Raw genomic sequence first — 23,801 nt, forward strand, 5'->3', positions numbered from 1 at the left:
TAAAACTAAACAGGACTAAGTCTTCTTTTATTGCAACTGCTATTAATTTTCTAAATTCACAAAGATAGTGATTATTAGTAGTGCTATTTTTATCTATCTTGCTTTTATGGTCCTTGTAGTCTATGCTGTGTTTTTTGTATAGATGTGTATGTGATTTGTGTGTTTGTTTGTTTTTTAATACTTGGCTGCACAACAAATTTCCTATCAATTTCCCATTGATTGATTGATTGATTGATTGACCTATCACTAATTGTTGTGAGGGTCGACTGTAAAAACAACAAGAACTGGCACTTACTTATCACTAATTGCTGTAAAGATCGACAGTGAATAAACAAAACACAACCTGACTAGAGCGCTATACTACCAGAACTTGGAAACTTGTGATGACACGGAGCTGAGAACTAGGATGCAGACGATGGCGATGTGAGACTAAGACTTGGCAGGGCTGGGATGACAGAGATCATATAGGCGAGCAGCGATAGGATGACACGTGTGTAATAGAAAAGAGCAGAATACTTCACATGGGTAATTGAAGTCTCCTCCGCGGCTTCAGGACCACGGACAGCGGCGATTGTAACATTCACTTCATTTTCAGTCACTAGTGCCCGTTCAAAACATGCCTGTTTGGAACGGGCCGATTGCTTGGCCGCTGCTTGCAGCTTTCTCGAGAACCGCTCATCCAAACAACTTCACACTCGACACTGGCTTGCTTTGAGCCCCGCTGCTGCACAGAGCGCTGTTTGCTTGTTTATTCAAAGTTTATTAATATTGAACGTGCAATCCAACTCTGCACGTCCTCGGGTCCCCAGCAATACACCCGCCAAGTGTGAAGTAGATCAGACGAATGGTTCTCGAGATATGCGAAGGACACACACACACACTCACAGACAGACTCACATACAGACAGAGATTCCTTGCTTTATAGTATGATGATGTTTTTCTCACCCATTCAAACCAGCGGCCCTCTTGACACAGGTTCACTTCTCTACCATTTATCGGGCCAGATTACATCAGATTTGCCCATTCTGACAATCATGGAGTGAGGAGTTTACAGCTTCAATCTGAGCCACCAACTTGCAGGCTGAAATGAGCCACCCTGACAATATGTTTGATATTTACAAAGAGGGATATTCATGAACCATGAACCATGGTTGGTTCTAGAAATGCACTCACATTTCCAATTTCAAGGGGAAAACCAGACACAGAAAAAGCCACCCACACATTTCGCTGATCACATTCCTCATCTTTATCTCTTTATCTTCACTGCGGTTTATTCATGTAGTTCAAGATATTCGAGATAGTGCTAACCGACAGAAAAAAATTGCTTTCTCTTCAACCTCATATGGGTACGTGAAGACGTGTTCATAAATTTTAACTTGTCTGCTTTGACTTAACATAAATCATGATATGATGACATGGACAGTGAGTGATGTCGGTCCAAACCTATGAATGCAACCCTGCAGGGAAATAGTCACTTATGTGTCGTAGAGAAAATGTCCTTAAGCAAGGCATTGATGCATCTACCTGCTCACTCACTGTTAATAATTCAAATAATTAATTATTAATACTTTTACTGTACTCTGTAAATGTTGAGATGGAAACCTAGATACAATTCTTTACACCTTTGGTGCTCTGTGCCAAGAGACAACCCTGCATTTCCAGTTTGCACAACCTCAGTTCCTCATAGCGACCCAAAGGTCTGAGACGTCTCACACCCTTGAATGTTAGTAGAAACAATCACAGTAGAACATAATACAATAATGTGCGTACTGCCCATTCTGAATTTCCCCTTCTCACATTTCTTCCTCCTCTACCCACTCCAGTACGCTCCTATCTTGCTCTTATCTTTTGTTTTTTGTATTTCTTTTGTTAGCATTTCAGTTTAATTCAACATGCTTTATTGGCATGAAAGTTAAAAAATAATATTGCCAAAGCTTTAACATAGAGATTATACTTTGTATCAGTGTGTGTGTGTGTGTGTGTGTGTGTGTGTGTGTGTGTGTGTTGCTCACTCACTGTTCCTCAGATTGTGGCAGGGTAACACATAGGCTATTGTCAAGATCTGCTGTGTTTCTTTCTCAATTCCTAGTTTGGACTCTAGCTGGTTTGAGTATTTCTGAGTATTTCCCTTCACATGATTATTCAACAATCACAGAAATATTGTCAGGCCACTGCCTAACCTTTGTGCTCCTTGCTATTGGTTGCTTGTAATGTTTGTGATCTAGGAGCTAAAGCTTATTCTGCTGTGAAGGTAAATGTATCCACAGCTAGCTAAACCATAATAAAATGGTACATACAGTACATAGGGCATTTCTATAATTTGCCACTAACAATGTTAGGCCTTTGGGTGGCAGCATCGAGGCATGCGGCATGCCATTTGACATAGGTGGATAGCTGATCCGGGCTCTGGGCAGTGATATTAGTAGAGGCTGGGGGGCCAAACAATAAAGCCTTGATCTTATTTGCATTCAGTTGAAGAAAGTTGTGTACCATCTAAGATTTAATGTCCTCTAGGCATTCAGTCAGTACAAGAAGCCCAGCCTGGTTATCAGGCTTGAGATAGAGAGATAGAGCTGTGAATTGTCAGCGTAACAAGCACAACAAGATGCAAAAAAAAAAAAAAAAAAAAGTGCCTGCCCTTATTCAATTTTCAGCAATTCTAGATCTTGCAGCATGTTTTGGTTAAAACATCCGCATTTAATAGGAACCCTTCATGTACAGATGATTCTCAGCATCTTGCACACTAATTCAGTGCTATTGAGCCCACACTACTGATCTCTACAAAAAAAAAATGCTTTGCTCTTTAATAGACACGCGTCTATTAAATAGATATGTGTCTATTTAAAAGATGCACCGCCTCTGTTCTTGTAAACCGCATCCTCAGACATGTGAACAGGCAGAGCAGAGAGAACAAAGTGGCTTAACTGTTCCACTCTCAAACAAACATAGCGCGCTCTTAAAAATAGACCCGATGCGGTGCGTTATTTGAAGCACTGAGATGAAGGCTGCTGATGATGATGATGTGAACCATGTAAGTCCATATTGAAATACTTTGAACAGCCCATGTACTTTTAGCTGTATTGTCAATCCACATAATTTCCAGTTGTCATGAACTATGAATGTACACAATACCTTCATAAATATGAGTGTACACAATACCTGTATTTTATTATGAATATACACTCAACTAATGCTCTTACAATGAGATTTGAAAAAATCTGGCGACGTACATGATTTATTTGGTTCTTCATCTGAAGGCTTCATCAGTTTATTTTCATCTATTTGTTTTCTATAAATGCACTTTGAGCTTTCTAAAAGTAAGATTGTTAAATATTAAATTTGTGTTAAAAAACAACATTGATGTTTATTTTGCTGTTAGCTATCCAACTAGCTAGCAAGGCGAGCGAACTAGCTAGACAACAACCAAGCAAACCAATAATACTGAAGCTGGAAGGATGTTTGAGCATTAAAATATTGCAGTTAGTTAATTTAATATTTCCCCCACATGCTTATGCAGGTTTTATAGGTAATGTATGGCCAGTTTCTTGTAGTGACTGAAATTGTAGTGACTTACAATACTTAAGTCAAAACATAACCTACTCAAAAAAAAAGTAACATTATAGAAATACTCAAGTACAAGTACACAAAAAAAGCTAATCGATTTCTACAGCAAAACCAAGTCCTCCCTCCTTCAGTCAGGTGTCTCTTCCTTCAGTGACCTGTAACACACACAGGATATACAGAGACAACAGTTGTCAAGATGGTGAAAAAAAATTACCGTGCACTGCAAAAGTATCCATGTTGATATATTTAAACTTCTACTTGGCCTCGAAATATCTTATTTTTATCATGACAAATGAGAAAATAATCACTAATCAATGCTGTGAGAATTGTCTTGAATCAAGTTACATCTTATCTTGATACAAATGGGATGATCTGCCTCTCTTTAAGATATAGTTTCATTTCAAACTATGATATCCGCCATATAAAAAACTTGATGCTTCTAGATGATTGACAGCAAGAAAGCGAAGCCCAAAATGGGTAAATGTTAGAGTTATCTTATGACTTTTGCTCATTAAATAGTTCTTTTGTGAGGATAAAATCATCTATGTTCTTGAAATACTGACTAATGAATTTCAGGTAGAAATTCCCAAACTCATATATAGCCTTTTATACCCCCTTATTTTAAGAAATGCTGTTATAAGTGGTGCTCTGGTCGCATTGGGGTACATTTGAGTCCTCCCCATAACCTATATTCACACAGTCAAACAGAGTCAGAGTCAGACAGAGATCCTATAAAAGAGTATTTAATCAAATTTAGAGAAAAGAGGCGTTGAAAAGCTCAGTCTCACCTACTGGATAGTAGAATAGAGATCCTGGTCTGTTAAAAGCGGGTTGGTTCTTGCTGAGGGAATCGGCCTCGCGGAGGAGCTGGACAGTCCTGGTTCTGCTTTGGAAACAAGTAGAATTATCTCAGCCTGTTGGCAGAAGTGTTCATTTGCCATAAGAAGAATAAGACATTAAGACTGAATATGATAATAATTTGTTTAAGGTGGATCAAAAAATGTTTGGTGGGAACGTGTCCAGATATTGTCTTGATTTGTCACACCTTTGTTATTGCTGCAACATGTTCAAGCTGCAGTATTGTTCATAGTTCTTATAGATACCGGGATGACAGCTGTTACCTTGGTAATAGCTAATTGATATGGGAATAAATACTGTAATAAAAGGTCCTAATGCATTGGAATAACATAGTAACCATGTTGAAAAGCTTGTGGAGTCTCACCCAGGCTCAACATGTGGTAAACAGGACCGTCCTCATCTGACAGAGAGAGAGGGATAGTGTGAGTCAGTGAGTGGCTGGCAGAGAGATAGATAGATAGATAGATAGATAGATAGATAGATAATAGATAGACAGATAGATAGATAGGGTTATGTTAAAACAACTTTGGAAACAGTTTTGAACTGATATCAAAGATTTTTAGGTCCCATTTCACCAAACGATACAAGCAGATTTATATTCGTTTCAACTTTTTGGCGCAATTAAATACTCTAGCTGAGTGAGAGACCAACAGACAGAAGGGGAGTGTGAGAGAGAAGTGGAGTGACACAGATATTACACATCATATTTAGCCGTAACTCATTTCCACCTTTTTGTTTTGTTTAAATTCATATGGATACCTCCAGACATAGCGCCTCTAAGTTACTCTATCAAACTATATTACCTATCGTATTGTGTGAGGCAAATAGTCTTCCTCGTTGCTACAGAGTCTAGAGAGGGGGCCTTCTACCTTTTTCTGTCTGTGGTTTTCTCGTGTGGTTTCTGTCAGAGAAGCTCAAATTATCACCAGCATCTGAAGCGTCTGAAACAAAACTCAGTCCGCCTGCTAAACAGACCTTTTAAAAATACTTCACACGTCAGTTCAGTGATGTCTACTCACTAAACGTGCAGGGTGGTGAACTTTGACAAGTGATTTATTTTTTTCCTTTTCGAGCTGTTGTACCTGATTAAAGATGCTATAGTTGCAGCATTTTGTTATTCAAAATGAAGACGACACATGCTTCTAAAATTCTCCAATAACTAACACACATGTTGCCACAGACTTGCTGTGGCCTTACGCTTCACACAAAGTGAACAAAAGCCAAGTAAAGGTAAAGTAAAAATAACGTCATAAAGTAAAGTACCTCTCTTCTTCTTGTGTTTTGTGACGACAGCATACGTTGCCATGGGTGAATTAGCTGCACTGACCCCTCCAGAGACTGAAACATAAAAACAAAAACAAAAATTCAACAAACTTTGTAGGAAAATATAAGCTGGATACAAATTCTTACACACAGGTAGCAGGTAGGTAGGCAGACAGGTAAGTTCACTTAAAAAAAAACCCTTCTTTAAATCTTAGCAAGCATTTTAAGCTAACATAGAGTCTTAAGATTTTATTTTTCTTTACAAAAGTGAAAACATCTGCTAATGGGAATGATAATTTGATACTAGTGGAGTGATCTGCCATATTTCAAGATACTGGCATACTGATACTGATGTTTTGTCACAACTCATGTCCAACTTTTTGTTTTATTTAAGTTTACATGTGTACCTCAAGACATAACACACAGTTACTCTATCAAACTATTTAACCTCTTGTACTGTATGAGGCAAACTACATAAAGTCTTCCTCATTGACATCATTTGGACTCATTGTTAGCAGCAAGAGGCGAATATTGTCTGTGGGTCCAAGTACTACAGGGATAGAAGAGACAAATTATATATAGATCCAAAATCAAACTTATCTTTTAAGCAGCACCTATCTAGGCTGGCCTTTTTTATAATAGGCTGTGCTGTTATCCTTTAAGAAAAACAAGATTTTAAGACTCAATACTCGACTAAATGGCGTGTTAAGGTGGGTATTTTTTGCAGGGTTGCTAGGTAGGAGTCTATAGGCAAGGTAAGATAAATTGTATAATAACAATATACTGATACTTCGTTGGTGTTCCTCGCCTGTTCGATCCTCCACGCCTGAGTCCGATCCTGCCGTTGGAGTCTCAGAGGAAACGCAGATCACCACTGGAATACAGAAAAGGAAAAAGGGTGGCATCAATAGAAAATATAGGAAGAGAAGAGGAATTTAAGGGCAGGTATTTTAAAAAACAGTGCAGCAAATATAGCGTGTTCTTGGTGTAAGTTGTTCTGTGTTGCCCTATCTCCCTCTTTCCTGTGTCTCGTGACAACATACTTTGTATCCCTGTTTTTTTTTTATTACTTTTCATTTAATACATTTCATCCATGCCTGTACTTTGATCATGTCAGGCTGGTTTACCAGCTGCTTGTATATATTAGTAGGTAGTTATCTTTCTGTACCTTTGTGTTTCACATAGTGAAGCAGTCCCACCACCAACAGCAGAGCCAACAATATAACGGTGACAACAGTCCATGGGGAGTGACGGGGGGAAGGAGGAGTTTCTTGAAGTGCTGGAAAGACGATAGAGTACATGACACAAAGTGGTATCTTAAAGCTGCAATATGCAACTTAAAAAAAAAAAAATTCAAAATAACAATATACAAGATATACATTTTCAGACTGTGTTCAGGCCCAAATGCCCTGTTTGACTGAAATTGGCTTTTAAGTGATGGGATGTTTTGGGGGCATAAACCATTTCCTGCAGGTGTGTCTTAAATTGCAGTTTAAATTGTTTCATTTGTTTCCAGGCCACATCTTGAAATAAGGCAGCTAATTCCACCAGTTTCAAGATCATGTAATGTGCAGATTTAAGACAGAGAGAAATAACATTTTAAGATTCGATGCTAGATAAAATGATGTACTAAGAAGGACTTTTTTGTATTTAAGTACATGATTAAGTTGAAGAGGTGCAAGGCTCTGAATGTAAAAAATTGTATTGAGCTGGAATAAAATTATTATAGATTACAGAATACATTTTAGCCCCAAAAATATTTTTTGCAGCTATTCTCAAGTTATTTACCGAGCTGGAACAGTGAACAGAATACAATCAAAGTTGACATTTGTTTATCTCTTAATAAAATTGTTATATGAATGGACAAAAAACCAAAAAAGAACAAACACGGGATCAAAATTATCTCTACCCCTTCCCTTTCCCTTGAGCCTTCTCTATAATAAATAAATAAATAAATAAATAGGTGCCCTTCTACACAAGTACATCCCCCGGTTGCAGCACAGGACACAGATTCTTCAACAGCACACACAAAAAAAGTACAATTAAGATTAACAAAATACAATTAAGGCAGCCAATCTCACATACAATGCCACAGTGACCTAGTCTGTATATGAATGGACTTTCCACCAAGTGTCAAACGATGGGTCTTGACACAAGTAGGCACACGACATCTTCTATCATCTGCATGAAACATGGCCATGCAAAAGGCCAAATATCATCTTAATTTAGTTTGGAAACACTGTTGTCTCACCTCTCACAGCCAGCCAGCTCTCTGGTGATTCTCCAGCACCAGAGATGTTACACTTGTAGAGTCCTTCATCAGACTTGGAAACACTGTGGATGGTCATCTCTCCTGCAGAGCCGGTCCTGATGAGGAAGCCATCTTTATAGAAATCAGCTGTGAGGTTGGAGGGAGTCTTGGTTGTACAGTTCAGAGTCACAGCATCTCCCTTCATCACAGGAAGGACAGGACTCTCCAGGATCACAGACCCAGCTGGACATGTGTATATGTAAACATTTATTTTACGTTAAACATGAGTTTTATAGACAATCTTGTTGTCTCATACAATAGAAAATAGTCAGTCATGCCAGAGGGGAAATATAGATACAAGAATATGAATGGGTGAATTCACTTTAGAGACAAATATGGCATTTTTTTCCTTTTACTCTAAAGTCCCTTTTTCAAAGGTTTTCACTTTAACCCTTTTTAAACAAGGGCTGAAAACATACATTTTGAGTGAGACTTTTTTTAAACAGTCATATGAGGCAAAACATACATTTTACAACTTTTATATATTTTATTTTTACTTTCCTTTCATTCTCTCTTTTAAGAGTTTCACTTGAACAGATGTCCACCATTTGAAAGATGTGACAGCGACCCTTATAAAACTGCTAGAAAAGGTTAAAACAGATCCTGGTATTTTTCAAAGATAATAGGTAATTTAAGTACTTGATCACACCTCTACAGACTGAATTTTTTTAATTTTAGAGATACTGAATGATGGACCAATGCTTTTTTATTTATTTGTTTTTTCAAAATTGATATATCGTGTTTTTGGAGTTGAACTCTTCAGTTACCATAAACATACCAGTGACCGCGATGTTGACAGCGTTGCTTCTCTTTCCCTTTCCAGCCTCACACCAGTATTCGCCACTGTCTACTGGAAAGGCAGTTTTAATTGTGTAGGACCCTTTTGATGCCTCACAGTTATTGAGACATGTAGTAATTATTCCCTTGGTCTTCCTCATCATAACTCTCCATCCAGTCGAACCATCAGACCCCTCACACTTAAAAGAGACAGACTCATATTCAAAGAACTGCAGTCTGTCAAGAACAATACGAGGATCTGAGAGAGAGAAACAGAGAGAAAGAGAGACATTAAATTAAGAGATCTGCTCCAAAATGAAATATCCACCATTTGAAAAAAATGATGCCTACTCTTAACAAAATAATTGATAGCACAAAATCAAAACAAATTAGTGTAGTGGTACCTTATAAAAGATGGAAATTACTTAAGTCATTGGTTGACAAAACAGACTTTTACAGGATGGATCCTCTAGATTTTACAGATACTGAATGATGAATTTCAGGGTTTTTGCTTCAAATATGGATATATAATGACGAGCAATGAACAAGAGTAAATCCAAGGCATGCTTCTCTAAGACAAACTAAGCCTTTATTTTAGTGGCTAATGCATGGTGCATTACAAATTAAAAGTTGCACCTGATTTGTTTGTCTTCATTGCTCTTCACACACCCCAAATTCCTTTTAGCATCTCTCTACAACAAATTAAGGCAGCGTTCCTCCTCAACGCCAAACGCATATATAAAGTTTAAAAAAAGGAGGACAAGGCACTCTTCTTTTATGAAACCACTGATGAAGGTAAGTGATAAGTGATAAGTATTTTTAAACTTTCGCACACAAAAGAAGAGTGCCTTGACTTTGGCTTCCTTTTTTTCCAAGTATTCTTTTATTCTTTGACTACAATGAGTACATGTTTCACAAACAGACAGACTTTAATTTGGAGGAGCATAAAGCAAGGCGTCCCCCCTCAACCTGGATATGTAATGCTTTGGAATCAAACCTCACATAATGCAAAATTTTAAATGCAAAGTTATGGAGATAGACACACCAGATATTCAGGTATATAGCGCTTGTGAAACAGGAATAGAGGTTTAAAAAAGGTTTACATCAACCTGGCTTTGGTTTGGGAATGGAGAGAAGTAATGTGTAATGCAATTCGGTTAAACAAAAATATAAATAATTTGTGCATCCCTGGGCAGTTGATTAACTAACTGCTACTTACCACCTGTCTGAGCATAGTAACCGTGCTGAACTTGTGCAACCAGCAAGATCAATACATTCATCACTGGAGAGACAAAGGAAGAGAGCAGTATATTGCACATAGATGCTTTTATATATAAATACGTGTCTGCTTGCAAAAAAAAATACACACACACAAAAAACTCTTCCAACTACTCTCATTGTTTTACCTAGCACTTCTCTCATGATACATGCTCACTGTAAGGACACTGGGATATTTGTTCGATCTACTGTCTGGATGCTATAACCTCTGACCCTTGTACTCATTAATATTGGCTGCTTGTAATGTTGCCGATTCAGGAATTTGAGCAACTAAATGCCTGAAATGTAAATGACAGGAATTCAATTAAATTCAGCTTTTCTTCTGATGAATGTTCTAAAATGTCTTCATCAGGGTTACATGACAGCCAATGGAATTAAACAAACATAAGCAAACATAATAATAGATAATTCAAGGCAGTAGTTACTTTATCGGACACAGACATGCAGCCAGACACCTGACAATACATTGTCAACTCGATAATCAACCAAGAGATTTGTCTAGGAGCTGTAAAACTTTATCTTGTTGCTATCAGTACCAGTATTTCTAACTAGTAATAAGCCTTGTTTTGATTGCTCTCATTGCTTTGATTGCTTTCAACTTCAAGCGGCCTCTTTTTTCATTGTTTTCTGATTTGTAAAACAGAGAAATGACGAGAAAGAGAGACTCAGTACTCACACAGTCTGAGGCAGAGAGCTGTAACCTCCATGCTGTCTTGCTGCTGACTGTCTGAGCATCAGACTGAATAACAGGATCTAATGTAGGTGAGAACCTCCCCTTCCTGTGGAGATTATTTCTGCTGCTGGCACAACAGCAGAGTGGGGTTTTAGTTTAACAAATATTTCTCAGAGGCAGAGCTGCTCTGGAGGAAGAAATACTCTCATTGCTTGAGTTAAACCTCAGTGAGCTGAGCTAAAGAATCAAAGTTTTTCAGAGTGTAAGGTAGCTTATCCGGCAAACTTGAATGGCAAAAAAGAAACTCTAGTCCAAATATTAATAAAAATATACATGACAAGTGCCTGGGTGGCTCAACCGGTAGAGTGCGTACCATTGGGCGAAGTCCTAATTGCAGCGGCCCTTGCCCTGTGAATAATAAAGTGGAAAATCATCCTACATTATCAATCAGATAAGTTCATAATAGTAAGGACTGTCTTCCGAACAATGGAGGAACAAATGTAGCCACAAATGATTTGTGTAATTAACCAAACTAACATTTAACTACTGCTAGGTTCCCATGTTACTTCTTTATATGAGCATACATACTTTATATAATTCATTAGCATTATAATAACCAGTGGCTACTAGAGGTGATGAATACATAAACTTTGTCAGTTAACGATGATGCTCTTGATTTAGAAGTGCTTATTCACTTACTAATCAGCATATTACTTAACAGTGACTAAGAGGTAGTGAGCAGCTAATATGTCAGTTAGCAGTTAACTAATGATCAGTTAACTACATTATTAAACATTAATTAGCAAACCGTAACGCAAAGTGTTACCACTAAATTAATAACATTGATCATTTAAAAGTAAGGGTCGAAGGATGAGGTGAGGTCTATAACAGCAGAGGTTGGTTCATTCATACGTTATGTAATACAGACACAGGAACCCTCTAAATACAGAATTTATTGAACAAGAGTATTCAGATTTAAATGACCGGCAGCCTATCAGGGCACAGTTTGGGGGGTCAACAACAGGAAACACTGTAGCTTTCAGGACAGCTGAGGGCACGGTACCTTAAATGATTACCTGTTCACTGTTGTGTATGCAGGGATAATCTATTAAAATCTCATTGAACAGATGTCCCAATCACTCAAACTGGTTGTGTCAAAATGTTGTTACCCTCTCTATACATCTGAAAATCTTAACCTTTTCAATATGGACTTGAACCCCAGAATCACCGCTTGCAGCCATATTATTTATTTATTTATTGAATTTCTTCATTGACTGACATAGTACATTTAGATGACCAAAAGTGCATTGATAACCGCTCATTATCACACAGTGGAGCTCCAAGTTGCTCTACTGATGTCTGCAACCCAAAGATTTTCTACCTTTCATATTCTTTCCTCTCTCCACTAACCTGAGCTATGATCCCTCAAAGTGAACTGTTACAAGGTATTATTATTGTAAATACACTCAATAAAACTGCACTCTCTATTACTGTATGAAACAGAACTGACCTTATAACCTAAAATCCTGTAAAATGTATTGTGGGGACCTTTTATAAACAATGCATGGCAAGAAAGGTAAAAATGGAGAAATTCTGAAAAGAAAATACATTCCAAATGTCTTATTTTGCCTAAATGTAATGAATGAATAATGTAGGCTGTGTTATGCAATGTTTTGTCAGAAAATATAGCCCAAGTGAGTAAAGAGGATGAATACTTTGCCTTTTATACAAATTTTATACTTTCACAAAAGTCTTGAAATTCCACACCACTTAAGAGAAAATATTTTGTTGATTTTAGACCAAAATTCTTGAATAGAACAGAATAATGCAGTTGTAATTTAAACTGATTCATATCATCACACGTTTTTCTTATATTTTCTCATTATTTTATTAGAATTTTAAAATTAAAAGTGAATAAAAAAAATAAAAAGTATTTTTCTTAAAAAAATTAAAAAAAATAAATAGATGTCAGTGTGCAGGATTTACTGAGTTTGAGTCTGATGAAAGGTTTTGATTCATGGACCAAAGATTACCTGCAGCTCTAAAACTCACTTTTCACAAATCCAGTTTGTACCAAACTCTCTTAAGCAATTAATTGAAGCCTCTGTGATTTGGAAATTGCAGAAGTTCATATTGCGATTTAGATTTTTTTATTTCGATTAACTGTTAACAGCTCTACTAAGAAGTCAGTGGTGGATGGGGATAAATACTTCTTTATAGCCACTGTATGGTTTTCAACACTTGCAGTGACAAAATAATGTCTGCCCACCTCCTCCACTTTTTTCAGTACTTTGCACATAGTCATAACACACTAAAGATTGTTCAGAAGCAGAAGTGCCATGATAGTTTGTAATGCACTCTGAGCAAAAGGGAGTCAGTTTGAAGTGATGTGTCTTTCTGAGCTTCGAGGTCAGAGGTCACTCCACACCGCTGTAGATCTTGCAGTGCAGGTGCGCTAGCTTCTCAGCACGGCTTTTCCTCAGTAAGGGAAACCACTCCCAATGGCTGAGCTCCAGCACTCTGTAGCCTGCCAACTGCAGCTGCCTCCTCTTCATGGCGTGAAGGCCCAGCAACTGCTTTGACTGGTAGCAGTAGTGGTTTCTGTTGGACACCTGGATAGCTAGTTTGACTGTGCCTTTGCACAAGTCCAGAGGGGCACAGTTTAGGCTGCTGGGTTTAGTAAGAGCTCTTGCAATGCCACTGGTCAGGTCCTGCCCTGTGTCAAAAAGCCTCCCTCCTTCATCAGGCTCTATTCTGTGAAGAGGCGGCAGCTGAAATGCAGGGGATGGGGTTAAATGGTTTGTGGTATTTTTGGTGTTTATTAGCTGTGCTAAAAGCTCCTCGGTGAGAGTTACCCCTATGTTCGTTCTCTCCCAGCCCTGATGAGAAGGCCCTGTGGAAAAGCTCGTCTCGGGAGAGGACGTGACTTTGTGGGATGCCGAGTTCACGGGTACGGGCTGTCCGGTGGAGTCAAGGTGAACCTCCAGGTCGATGGAACGTGTGTGGGGGAGAATCATCCGCTTCCGCACAAACTCCTCTCCTCCAAGCAGATCTTGCAGTGCACATTCTGCCTCCCGAACCTCCGGTTTCTGGCACACGTCTGATTGGGCGTATTTCCACAGCATCTCAGTCGCCTCTTCCCTCAGTTCACGAGCCAGCCGCGGACCGGTCCAATGAGGCAGCTCCAGAGCCACAGTCCCATCTAAAGTGAACAAGTCTTTCTTCAGCTCCAGCTGTGTGGATTTCAGTGCTAGGCTGACAAACTCACGACTCAAGGCTAATGCGATTAAGTCCTCTGGCAGCTGAGAGACAAAGGCTAGGCCCAGAAGGCCAGTAAGAAGATGCTCTGGGTATCGCTGGAATTCAGCTTTCCTCTGCCTCAGGGCCTCTATAAGGCTGGGATAGAAGTTTGGGCTCTGACTGGGGAGGACCCCCAGTGTGCCAAAGGCCCACAGCAGTTTGCATGTGTCTTTACTCCTGCAGTGTGGCACCAGTGAGGGCAATCTCTCAGCCACAGCCATAAGGATGGAGTCATTCCGGTAATGTAGTGCTGAACACGTCAGCGCCACGTGCATCAGCCCCTGGACACCCATTTTTTGGGCCCGTCGTGGCACTTCCCGTGCCATGGCCTCCAGCCACACCCTGTGATCCAGGTAACTGAAACGCAGTAGTTTCAGCACATTCACCATGGCAAAGTCACTCATCTCCTCCACTACAGAGTGCGCCTTATCCACTATCCGGGTCACTGCGCCCTCAGAAAGAGAAGTCTGGGATTTAAAGAGTGCCAAGCACACAGCACCAACCTCCTCAGGCTCTAGTCTGTGCAAGTGACGCATCAGTAGCTGCTCCACAGGATGGGCCAAGTCTGTTGGGCTCCGTCTACCCTCCCCCATGACATACAGCAGTTGGACTAGCTCAGGGACCCCCATCTGTCCTTGATACGTATTGACACAGTCATAGAGGTGCTGCAGGAACTGGGGGACCTGCCTCCCAAGGCAGCGCCACAAGTCAGCAGCTAACAGCAGCTGGTGGAAACTCATCTGGCCGGCCCTGCGGCGCAGCTCGGCCTCGTACAGCCCGAGCACACTGTGGGTGGAGGGCAGGCCCAGCCACACAAACGACCGCAGCACCTCCAGCAGCTGAAGCTGAGTGAAGCGGTGCAGGTTTTCCACCGAGTACCGGAGGAGCATGAGGAAGCGCGTGTCGCTCCTCACTACTTCCGTCTTGTCTGGGTGCAGGCGGCCGAGCTCCACGAGGAAGTGAGTCACATCAGCTGGTTCCATGTTGCCCTTGAGAACGGTCACTTTGCGGAGCAGCAGCAAGGCCTGATCCCATTGGATCGGAAGAGGCCGCCGGTTGAGGTCAAGGGTCATGGACGCGTATTCGGGGCGGCATTTTTGGAAGGCACGTGTATCGACTTTAACATTTGGCTGCGTGGGTTTTCTGCGGTACTCTGACAGCGATGGCGTCTTGGGCTCAGAGCCTTTGTCGAAAGCCAGGTCAAGCAGCGTGTTTTTGGAGCTGGAAAGGCGCCGTGAGCAACTGACGCTGTAGCAGTTGCTCTGTTGCCGGAAGGAAGGTGCGAGATCGGAGAGACACGGCTCATCCTCATCATTATCTATCTGGCTCCGGGAGGCTGCGGAGTCCCGTGCGGGGCGGTGATATGAGGGCGGGTTGTAGTGCAGCCTGTAGCCTCCTTGAAGAGCCGCTTCCTGGCGTTGCCGCTCCACTTCCTTCCCGTCCAGCTCATCGGCCTCGGCGTCTGGCTTGCCTTGACCCTCGTGCAGGTGTTGGGCCTGGGCAAAACCTTTGCACAAGCCTGGGAGACAGCGTAGCCTGGCCACCCGTCGACAGAGCACACAGGCAGCCATCCATTCGCTTGACTGAAAGGAAAAAGGAACGGCTTTAAAATACAGCACTGTCATTTCTACATGTCAAATACATCTAACTCTTCTAGCACAAATGTCAAAATCAGAGTGTTAACACGGAGCAAACATGCAATTGCAAATAGGCCATAATGTTGTACAATGTTGTATCTAGGCTATTTATTGGGTTTGTTGAGATTGTATGTTTTATCTCTGGATCACTGGTCTTGGCATGCTACCACAGAGTTGGATAATGGGGCTTGCAAAGTAGCGTGAATGGTGGACTTGGGCATGAAGTGGTCAATTTTTGAAACATACAAATCCAACTTTGACAACAAAATCTAGGTTTTGAGTGTCTGTTTAAGCATGTATGGTTTTTGTAAATGCTCATGTAAGAAGCCATTGTTTCAGACCTCCTCCTGGACCAGCTCCTTCTTGCTGCGCGGAGTATAGTCGAGATTTCCTCCAAGATTTTGAATGGATCGCATTCAGATTCAAGATGCAAATAACAGGGACATCTTACAGCCATTCATTTAACAGGACGAGGTCAATAAAGCAACAATTTTAGCTAACATTAATGCCATGGGGTCACGAGATTGTGGGTTCAAATCCGGCCCAGGACCTGTGTAGCATGTCATCTTCTCTCTCTATCCCAATCCTTCCTGTCTACTTTGAACTGAATAAAGGTGAAAATGCCACAAAATAATCTTTACAAAAAAAACAAAAAACATTAACGCCAACATATCATCTAAACTTTAGTATAGGCTACCACGTAAGATAAATACAACAAATATTTTTGTTCAGGTTAACGCAAACTATGACTTTTGCAAGACCATTTACTACTCTAAATTAGAAAGCTGATAACTTCAAATTGTGAATAACCAGTTTATTGTGTTTAACTTAACGGTTATCGTGCTGAAAGGATGCATTTTAATTGGATTTTGGGTTCAACTGTTGGGAGACTGTGTGCCCTCCATGTGTGGGGGTCTGGAGGTCTGACAGCTTTACAGTAAAGTAAGAGATTACATTTTGAACAATATCAATCCTTCATAGTGTCACAAATAGGACAAACAGGCTGCTTTTCCTTGAGGTTTCATGCAGTAGTGCGACTGCAACCACCTCCTTTTCAAAATAAGATAAAATTCTACATTTATTAAGGTTAAATCTTAAATTATCCTCTTCTGCCGACTAGCAAGACAGACTGTGGCGTTGACCTGCCACAGTTTATCCTGGAGTTTGGCGTCAGGCGGATATACTGGGGTCTACAGGCAGAATAAAGTGGAGCTTTTTAAAGTAAACCACAGGCAATATTACGTTAATATTGGGTGTGTTACGTTAAACTCACCTTCACCTCTCCAGTATCCACATGCACCGGTTTACTAGTACAGTCTGACGGTGTAAAACGGAAGCTGCATCAAGCTAACGTACATAACCAGAGTCATTCAGTCATTTCGCCTTCAAAATAAAAGCCTAAAAAAAGTCTCTTTAAAAACAGAAGCGGGGAGATCGGGGTGTACAAAACAGCAAAAACTCTTAAAATATGAGATGTAAAATATAAGAGATTAAATTGTGCTATGCTGCATAGTGTGTCACGGTGGATACATGATTTTCAAGGCAAAATTGCCGAATTTCCGGTTTTGTATTAGTCTGGCAGCTTGACAGCCTACAGGGAGCAGCGTGTGACCTACAGCAGCCGGGCGGGTACAAACTGCATCGGCGAAACGCAAAACAAAAATGAGAACAATTTCTGTGCATCCCACTGATATGTGCCTTTTAGTGTAGCGCTAGTGCTTTAACAAACCTTTGGCCGTGGCCGTCAATAATAACAACATAGACCATCTTGGATCTGACTTATGCCTATTACTGTGGTTAAATCAGGATTTATTTTTTTTATATAGCCTTTAATCATGACAGCAAACATTAGAAAGTGCCAGCTGATGGTTGGGCATCTCACTGGTGATATTATGCAGGATACTTTTATATAAACAGATAACACTGTAGACAACCTGGCCAAACTTAATTTACCATCCTGCAGGGCGTCCAACACTTTGGAGACACACACACAAACTCTCTCTCTCTCTCTCTCTCTCTCTCTCTCTCTCTCTCTCTCTCTCTCTCTCTCTTTAGAAAGGGTTTGAAAGATGTTATGAGCATGAAAAAAAAGGTCCTACTCTGCCCCCTGCTGTAAATCAGCAGACCTATCACCTGTCTCATCAACACTTCCTTTTCCTGGATTGGCAAGACGACAGAAATGTTTTTTATTGCTCATGATTCAATAAAGAAATAAAGAGAAACAATCTGTTTTTTTTCCCTCTCATAAAATATAGTGGCTATAGATGTAATTAACAATGGTAATCAGTTAATTGGTGACATATCCAAAGTTCAGGTGTTTTAAGTAGCTCATAAATACAATTCTGGAAAGTAAATTAAAAAAGTGTCCTCAGTTATGCAGAGCGGTGTTAGTCCAGGCTAAAGCAAACAGACGTTCAGACTCACAGTATTTTTAATTAGTGATTGTATCTCTCAGTCAGTGTCGTCCACCTCTCATCTCTGATATGGAGGTTCCTCACTGACCACAGAAAAAAAAGTGTGGAAAACCTGCAATGAAATCTTTTTTCATTCATTTTTTCATTTGATTGTTCAATTATGCTTTCTGTAAAAGGCCTAATGTATCCCACAATTTCCCCATACCATTGAATAGATATGGTGGGTCAGTCTGCCTTTTCTTTAATGTGTGAATACGTACAGTAATTGTACAATTTGTCCTGGTTTCCTTGTTCAAATTTTGATTTTATGTGAAGCACATGAGTTTCTGTGTAGGAAATGTGCTAGGTTATATAAATTAAATCTTACTTCTACTTAAGCTGCTAACACTAAAACAATTTCATTAGTCTGGGATTCAGAGTTTTAGTGTCCCATGATGCTCTAAACGCCGTTTCAGAGGCCTTTACACCCTGACAAGAAGAAAACTCTGGTGGAAATATTGAATATAAAGATACTGAATATCAGCCAAACATCGGCTATCGGCAGCTTCAATAAAAAAAAATATATATGTAGTGGCCTTCACAAAATCCTATGCAATGCAATTCCAACACTGCTGATGCAGACTAAAATCTAATACACATGAACACTTTGTTACAGTAATATAGACTGAAGTCTAATAGACATACACATCAGCAGAAAGGAAGACACAAAGTAAACACACATTACCGATCAGCTGACCAGGATGAACTTGGACTTTGGCCGTGTTGCCTTCTTTCCTCCGTGGTGAAGATAGGGGACTCTACCATGCAACAGGTATGGAGACTTTTTTTAAATTCAATTCTTATTCTTGAATTGCTTATTCTAGTGATGCTTTTTTCTTTTAGAATAAAAGCAGGTCTGCCGTCACAGCTGGAGGATCCTTTCAAACACAAATACTTTTTCATGTTGCCTATATGAGTCATTTATTGCACTCAAAATTGTATACGAAATATGTATGAAATGTAATGTTTGACTTTGAAAACAGACTGTAAAAGTCCTTTGTTTTCTGCACCAAACTGTCGGTCATTATGGGTTTACACGTCAGCAATTTATTGAAGCGTCTGGACTTGCACTGTAAATTATAAACCGTGGGTTATATTCAGTGTAATATATTCAACAAACATGGCAGCTTCAACACATAATTTAAAGTCATAACTGTTTTACAGTCTTTGGCGACAGATGAAAGTGAATAGTTCTCAAACACACAATGAAAGGCATACATAGGCTACTGTAGAGGAAATTACTTTGTTATTATTATTACTATTATTCAATATTGTAAATGTGTAAGCTTTGAAACTGCTCACCAGGGCACGTTTGTATTCACACTACAGGCAAATTAAAATAAAATGTATTTGTCTATGAACTTGAACATGGGTATTAAAATAAAGGAACGACCAGCAGGGGGAGCTGTTGAACAGTTTATGTCCTGTTAGATTATTCAACATGGTGGATGTAGTTTGACAGTTTGACATTTTACATGCAAATAAATGGATGCACTAAGAAGGATGAAAACTACTTGTATGATTTTCTCAAAATCTGATAGAGCTTCATTCTAAAATGAGAAAGCCAAAAAAATAAAAATAAATAATAAAATAAAATAATCTACTCTTGATATAATGATTGTTGGCAGATAAGAACAAAGACTCTAAAGCATTTTAAGAGTAACTTAACTTTTGAACTTTTGACTGGTTGAAGAGATATTTTGGTTTTGATTATTTTGCATAAACATCACTTAAAAAGTATTTTTTCTTCCATATTCTCTTCCTCGAAATTAACATTTCCCAACTGGTTTATGTCAATTTTCAGAACTCCAGGATGCTTCACCTGAAGGACGGACTGTCTCTTAAATCTCAGCTCAGAGTCTTCAGTTCCTTGGTTTTCCATCACACTGTTGTCTCTCTCCTTCTGACACAGTCTTGTGGAGGTAAATTACACACAAACACATCATTAAGCTTGTTTTATACTCTGGTCTGAGAGGGTTTCAGATGTGTTCTGAAGGTCGGAGGGGGCTTCTGTTTGGGGGAGGGATGAAGTTCGGAAATGTGACTCTCTGAAACAGGAGCGTCCGAACACGCCGCCCCCCTCCGCAGTGATTGGCCAGATGTAACGAAGTGTGAAAGGGGGGCTGGGAATGGAGGGAGCCGCAAATTTCTGCCTGCAGCTTCACCTCAGAACAACTTCAACTAAGCTGCTGTGTGGACCGGGCAAAGCTTTCACCTCCTGGAGGCTGGGATGCAGCGTTTATCCAGTGTTAAGGCCCTGACACACCAGTGTCGGGCCGTCGGTAAGCGTCGGTGTCCCTAGTTTTTGCGGTGTGTCCCGCACCGTCGGCACTAGTCGGACCCTGTCGGCGTCTTTTTGGCCGATTGAGCGTGTTGAATCGGCGGCGGAGCCCGTCGGTGAGAGAGATCACTCTGATTGGTAGTTCGTGTTTTGCCTCTGGTTGATTGGACTGATAAATTCCTTCAACATGTGGAACTGAACAGGAAAGAGCCGAGCAAAATTTTTAAAATCGGAGGTTTCATTTATCTCCAGCTCTCGACACAGGTTCGGGAAAGCCCCTTGAGCCTGTCGCCGGAGTAACGTTATTCATGATTTCACCCATTTAGTGCGATTTCTCCTTATTTTTCGCCTCCGCCTCTTCCTTTCTTCTTCCACAACCAAAAGACCAAGGGCTGACAACGCCGGTGCCATTTGTAACTTCTTATCAGACATAAGGTATGGAGAGATATTTCCCCTCACGCAGGCGCAGAACGTACGTGCTAGTTGGCCATTGGCTGTAGTCTTTGCGATGTGTTCAAGTGCAACTTTTTGGACCAGACGCAGGCGACGTGAGGCGACGCAACAGTCGGCCTTCGTCGCCGCTGGTTCTTTGACGTCGGTTTGGTGTGTCAGGGCCTTTAGCCTCTTCCACTCTATAGGCTACCTCTTGCCTTTTTCTCCGGGCTTCAGTCTAACAGAAAAACTGTGGTTCTTTGGCTCCACCCATTAGGACTGGGTATCGGTACTCGATACCTTTAAGGTATCGACCGAAATAACCCAGTACCAAGTAGTATCGAAACCTCTCCTGTCAAATGATACCTGCAGTCGTACACAGATCTAGAAAAAAATGACTATTTGTATGGTTTTGCTCACAGCCAATCACCGCAAGCGTTCTTCAATTTAATGCGACGTATGATTGGCCCACTGACGCAGCAGCTACAACCTATACAGTCTGTGGTGAAGTCGAGCGCGGTGTATGTGACGGAGTTGGCAGTTCAGCGTGCCGAGACCAGAGCATATGAGTGTAGCAGAGCGGGAGCGAGCTGGGAGCAGGAGGATTTTAGGTGGAGCGGTGAGCGGATTTTTTAAAAAGCTGGAGCTCCAATTTCGCTCCGGTACCGCTCGGCCGTGAGCAGAGGAGCGGAAATTCTCACCGCTCCGGTATCGGTATCACTTTAAGGGTACTGGTATCGTAATTTTTTAAACAATACCCAGCCCTACCACCCATTGAGGTTTAACTTGGCCAATCACATTATTTCTGCAGCTCTCCAACAGCTGATGTACAGTAAATATTTATATAACTAAGACTCAAATCTGCAGTATTTCAACTTTTGGCAAAACCAATATTTCAAACAGGTTTTCAATCAATGCACGGCAAATGCAGGAGCCATGACCAGCACTTCACTTTTTATTTCCATTCCATATAAGTAGAAAAAGAAGCCAGCATTGTAATGAGAGTTATTTCTTCCCAGGTCAGCCTCAGGTGATTGGTCCAACTCAGTCAATAGTGGCAATAGTTGGTGATGACATCATTTTGCCATGCCATCTGGAACCTGCCATGGATGCTGTTGCCATGACACTGGAGTGGGCGAGACCTGACCTGAACCCCAGATTTGTCCATTTGTGGCGTGACGGTCGGGAACTTCTGATCAATAAAAACCTGTCCTACGTGGGAAGAACGTCGCTGTTCATCGACAAACTGAAGCACGGAGACATTTCACTGAAACTCTCTAAAGTGAAACTCTCTGATGAGGGAAAATACAGATGCTTCATTCCCTCATTGGGTAGAGACTCCATTGTTCAGCTTGTTGTTGGTAAGTGGGCATATGATCATTGTGCATGTTTTTTTACATCTTTGTTCATCCAGATGATAATTGTATGCCGTGCCAAGTAACATTATTCCATTTCTACTGAAACCATTGTTTTAAATGTCTCCTCTTACTCATCATTAGGTGCTGTCTCCTCACCTGTTGTTGGGATTATCAAAAACAGCAGTGGAGTGGATTTAGGGTGTGAATCTAAAGGCTGGTACCCAGAGCCTGAGGTGTTTTGGCTGGACGGTGAGGGAAACATCCTCTCTGCTGGACCTACAGAGAGAGTCAGAGGTCCTGATGGCCTCTATACTGTCAGCAGCAGAGTGACTGTGGAGAAGACCGACACCAACAGGTTCACCTGTAGAGTTCAACAGCAGAACATCAACCAGACCAGGGAGACACAGATTCATGTTCCAGGTAAAAATGCTTTCTAAAGTCATGATATGGACATTTTATTAGCTTTAAACAGCTGAGGTCTAGTTTTATATAAATGCTGTTCTGTGTTTTATCATTTCAGATGATTTATTCCAGCCCAGCTCTGCTGTTTATATCATCATTGTCTTGGCTGTTGTCTTCATGTGTATTGTTGCAGTCGTCTTTGTTGTGTGGAAATGGAGACGAAACAAACTCAGTAAGTCATAAATTAATTTTTCTTCTCCTTAATGTAAAGTTACTATCACAGATCTTTGATGGTTATAGTGATATGAAGGGTTTATTGTTCAATATAAAAAAAAATAAAAAATACTTGTGATATTTAAAAAAAATATTTTGTAAAGTTATAGGGTGGAAAAAAATTAGTAGTATTCCATATTGAATTTTACTCACATGCTGTCAGTCAATTTGTCAGAAAAGTTTTTTTTTTTGTTTAATTGTTCATGTCTCATTTTGGAATGAAATGCTTCATATGCTGTAAGGCAAGTAAAATGTCTTATATGCTGTCATTTTAATATACAACTGATGTTTTTAGCTTCACCATCACATTTCTGTTGTGCTCCTACAGTTGTGTGTTCAATTTCATACCTTTTCTCTACAAAAGGCAACACTGCATAAATACAGTAAATGTGAACTTCAACACTGTTTCCTGCCTCTATTTGCACACAGAGACCAAGAAGCACCGTAATGACACAGGAATTGAACTTCAGTTTCCGATGGAAGGAGAAAGAGACAGAGAGCAGCTGATGGCAGAAAGAGAGGCAGAGAACGATCTGGACAAGAAAAAGGCAAAACCTGAGGAAGAGTTACAGAAAAAAAAGAACGAGCAGAAACATTGTGAATGGCTGGTTCCTACACTGATGAGACAGAAGAGAGAACTTGAGGAAGAGCTACAGAAGAAAGAGAACGAATGGAAAAAGGTGAAAGAAGTACATGCTAAATTGATGGGACAGCAGGAGGAACTGGAAAACCAGAGAAAACAACTCAAATCACAACTGGAGGAGGTAGAGAGACAGGAGGAGGAGAACAATGAGAATGAGAGGAAGCTTCAGTCAGCGAATTTGATAGTAGAAGAGATGAGAAAAAAACCTCCATTAAAGGTCAAAAAGGATCTAGAGAGGAGAAAGGCAGAACTTAAGAAACAGCTACAGATGACAGAGAAAGCACTGGGGAATAAAGAG

General features: G+C 40.4%; 3 protein-coding genes across 3 annotated transcripts; 1 reads left to right on the forward strand and 2 right to left on the reverse strand.

Moving 5' to 3' along the window:
• Window positions 1–3,711: 3,711 nt before the first annotated feature.
• LOC139924031 (low affinity immunoglobulin gamma Fc region receptor III-A-like) lies at window positions 3,712–9,048 on the reverse strand (the record flags this gene model as incomplete). Its single annotated transcript, XM_071914947.2, has 6 exons — window positions 3,712–3,719; window positions 5,686–5,760; window positions 6,476–6,559; window positions 6,854–6,964; window positions 7,937–8,179; window positions 8,775–9,048. Coding segments are annotated over 6 exons (795 nt in total), but the record flags the coding sequence as incomplete, so codon positions are not given.
• Window positions 9,049–12,696: 3,648 nt separating this feature from the next.
• fastkd5 (FAST kinase domains 5) lies at window positions 12,697–16,961 on the reverse strand. Its single transcript, XM_071914948.2, has 2 exons — window positions 16,935–16,961; window positions 12,697–15,607 (listed from the first exon to the last, which is right to left on the reverse strand). Exon 2 carries the CDS (start codon window positions 15,593–15,595, stop codon window positions 13,142–13,144), a length of 2,454 nt encoding a protein of 817 aa, XP_071771049.2. The 5' UTR covers window positions 15,596–15,607; window positions 16,935–16,961; the 3' UTR covers window positions 12,697–13,141.
• Window positions 16,962–21,392: 4,431 nt separating this feature from the next.
• On the forward strand, window positions 21,393–22,622 carry LOC139924030 (butyrophilin subfamily 1 member A1-like). Its single transcript, XM_078281814.1, has 3 exons — window positions 21,393–21,489; window positions 21,847–22,188; window positions 22,327–22,622. The coding sequence occupies exons 1-3, from the start codon at window positions 21,393–21,395 to the stop codon at window positions 22,620–22,622; spliced, it is 735 nt and encodes a 244-aa protein (XP_078137940.1).
• The last annotated feature ends 1,179 nt before the right edge of the window (window positions 22,623–23,801 follow it).

Source organism: Centroberyx gerrardi, chromosome 23, assembly GCF_048128805.1.
Source record: "Centroberyx gerrardi isolate f3 chromosome 23, fCenGer3.hap1.cur.20231027, whole genome shotgun sequence".
In the NCBI taxonomy this organism is placed as follows: domain Eukaryota; kingdom Metazoa; phylum Chordata; class Actinopteri; order Beryciformes; family Berycidae; genus Centroberyx; species Centroberyx gerrardi.

What these genes read in the sequence shown, in the direction of transcription:
- fastkd5 (XM_071914948.2), bottom strand. Translation starts at nt 15,595, where the DNA reads ATGGCTGCCTGTGTGCTCTGTCGACGGGTGGCCAGGCTACGCTGTCTC.
- LOC139924030 (XM_078281814.1), top strand. Translation starts at nt 21,393, where the DNA reads ATGAGTGTAGCAGAGCGGGAGCGAGCTGGGAGCAGGAGGATTTTAGGT. An exon ending in GGAGCTCCAATTTCGCTCCG is followed by an intron (nt 21,490 to 21,846) that starts GTACCGCTCGGC and finishes ATTTCTTCCCAG; the next exon opens with GTCAGCCTCAGGTGATTGGT. An exon ending in CATTGTTCAGCTTGTTGTTG is followed by an intron (nt 22,189 to 22,326) that starts GTAAGTGGGCAT and finishes ACTCATCATTAG; the next exon opens with GTGCTGTCTCCTCACCTGTT.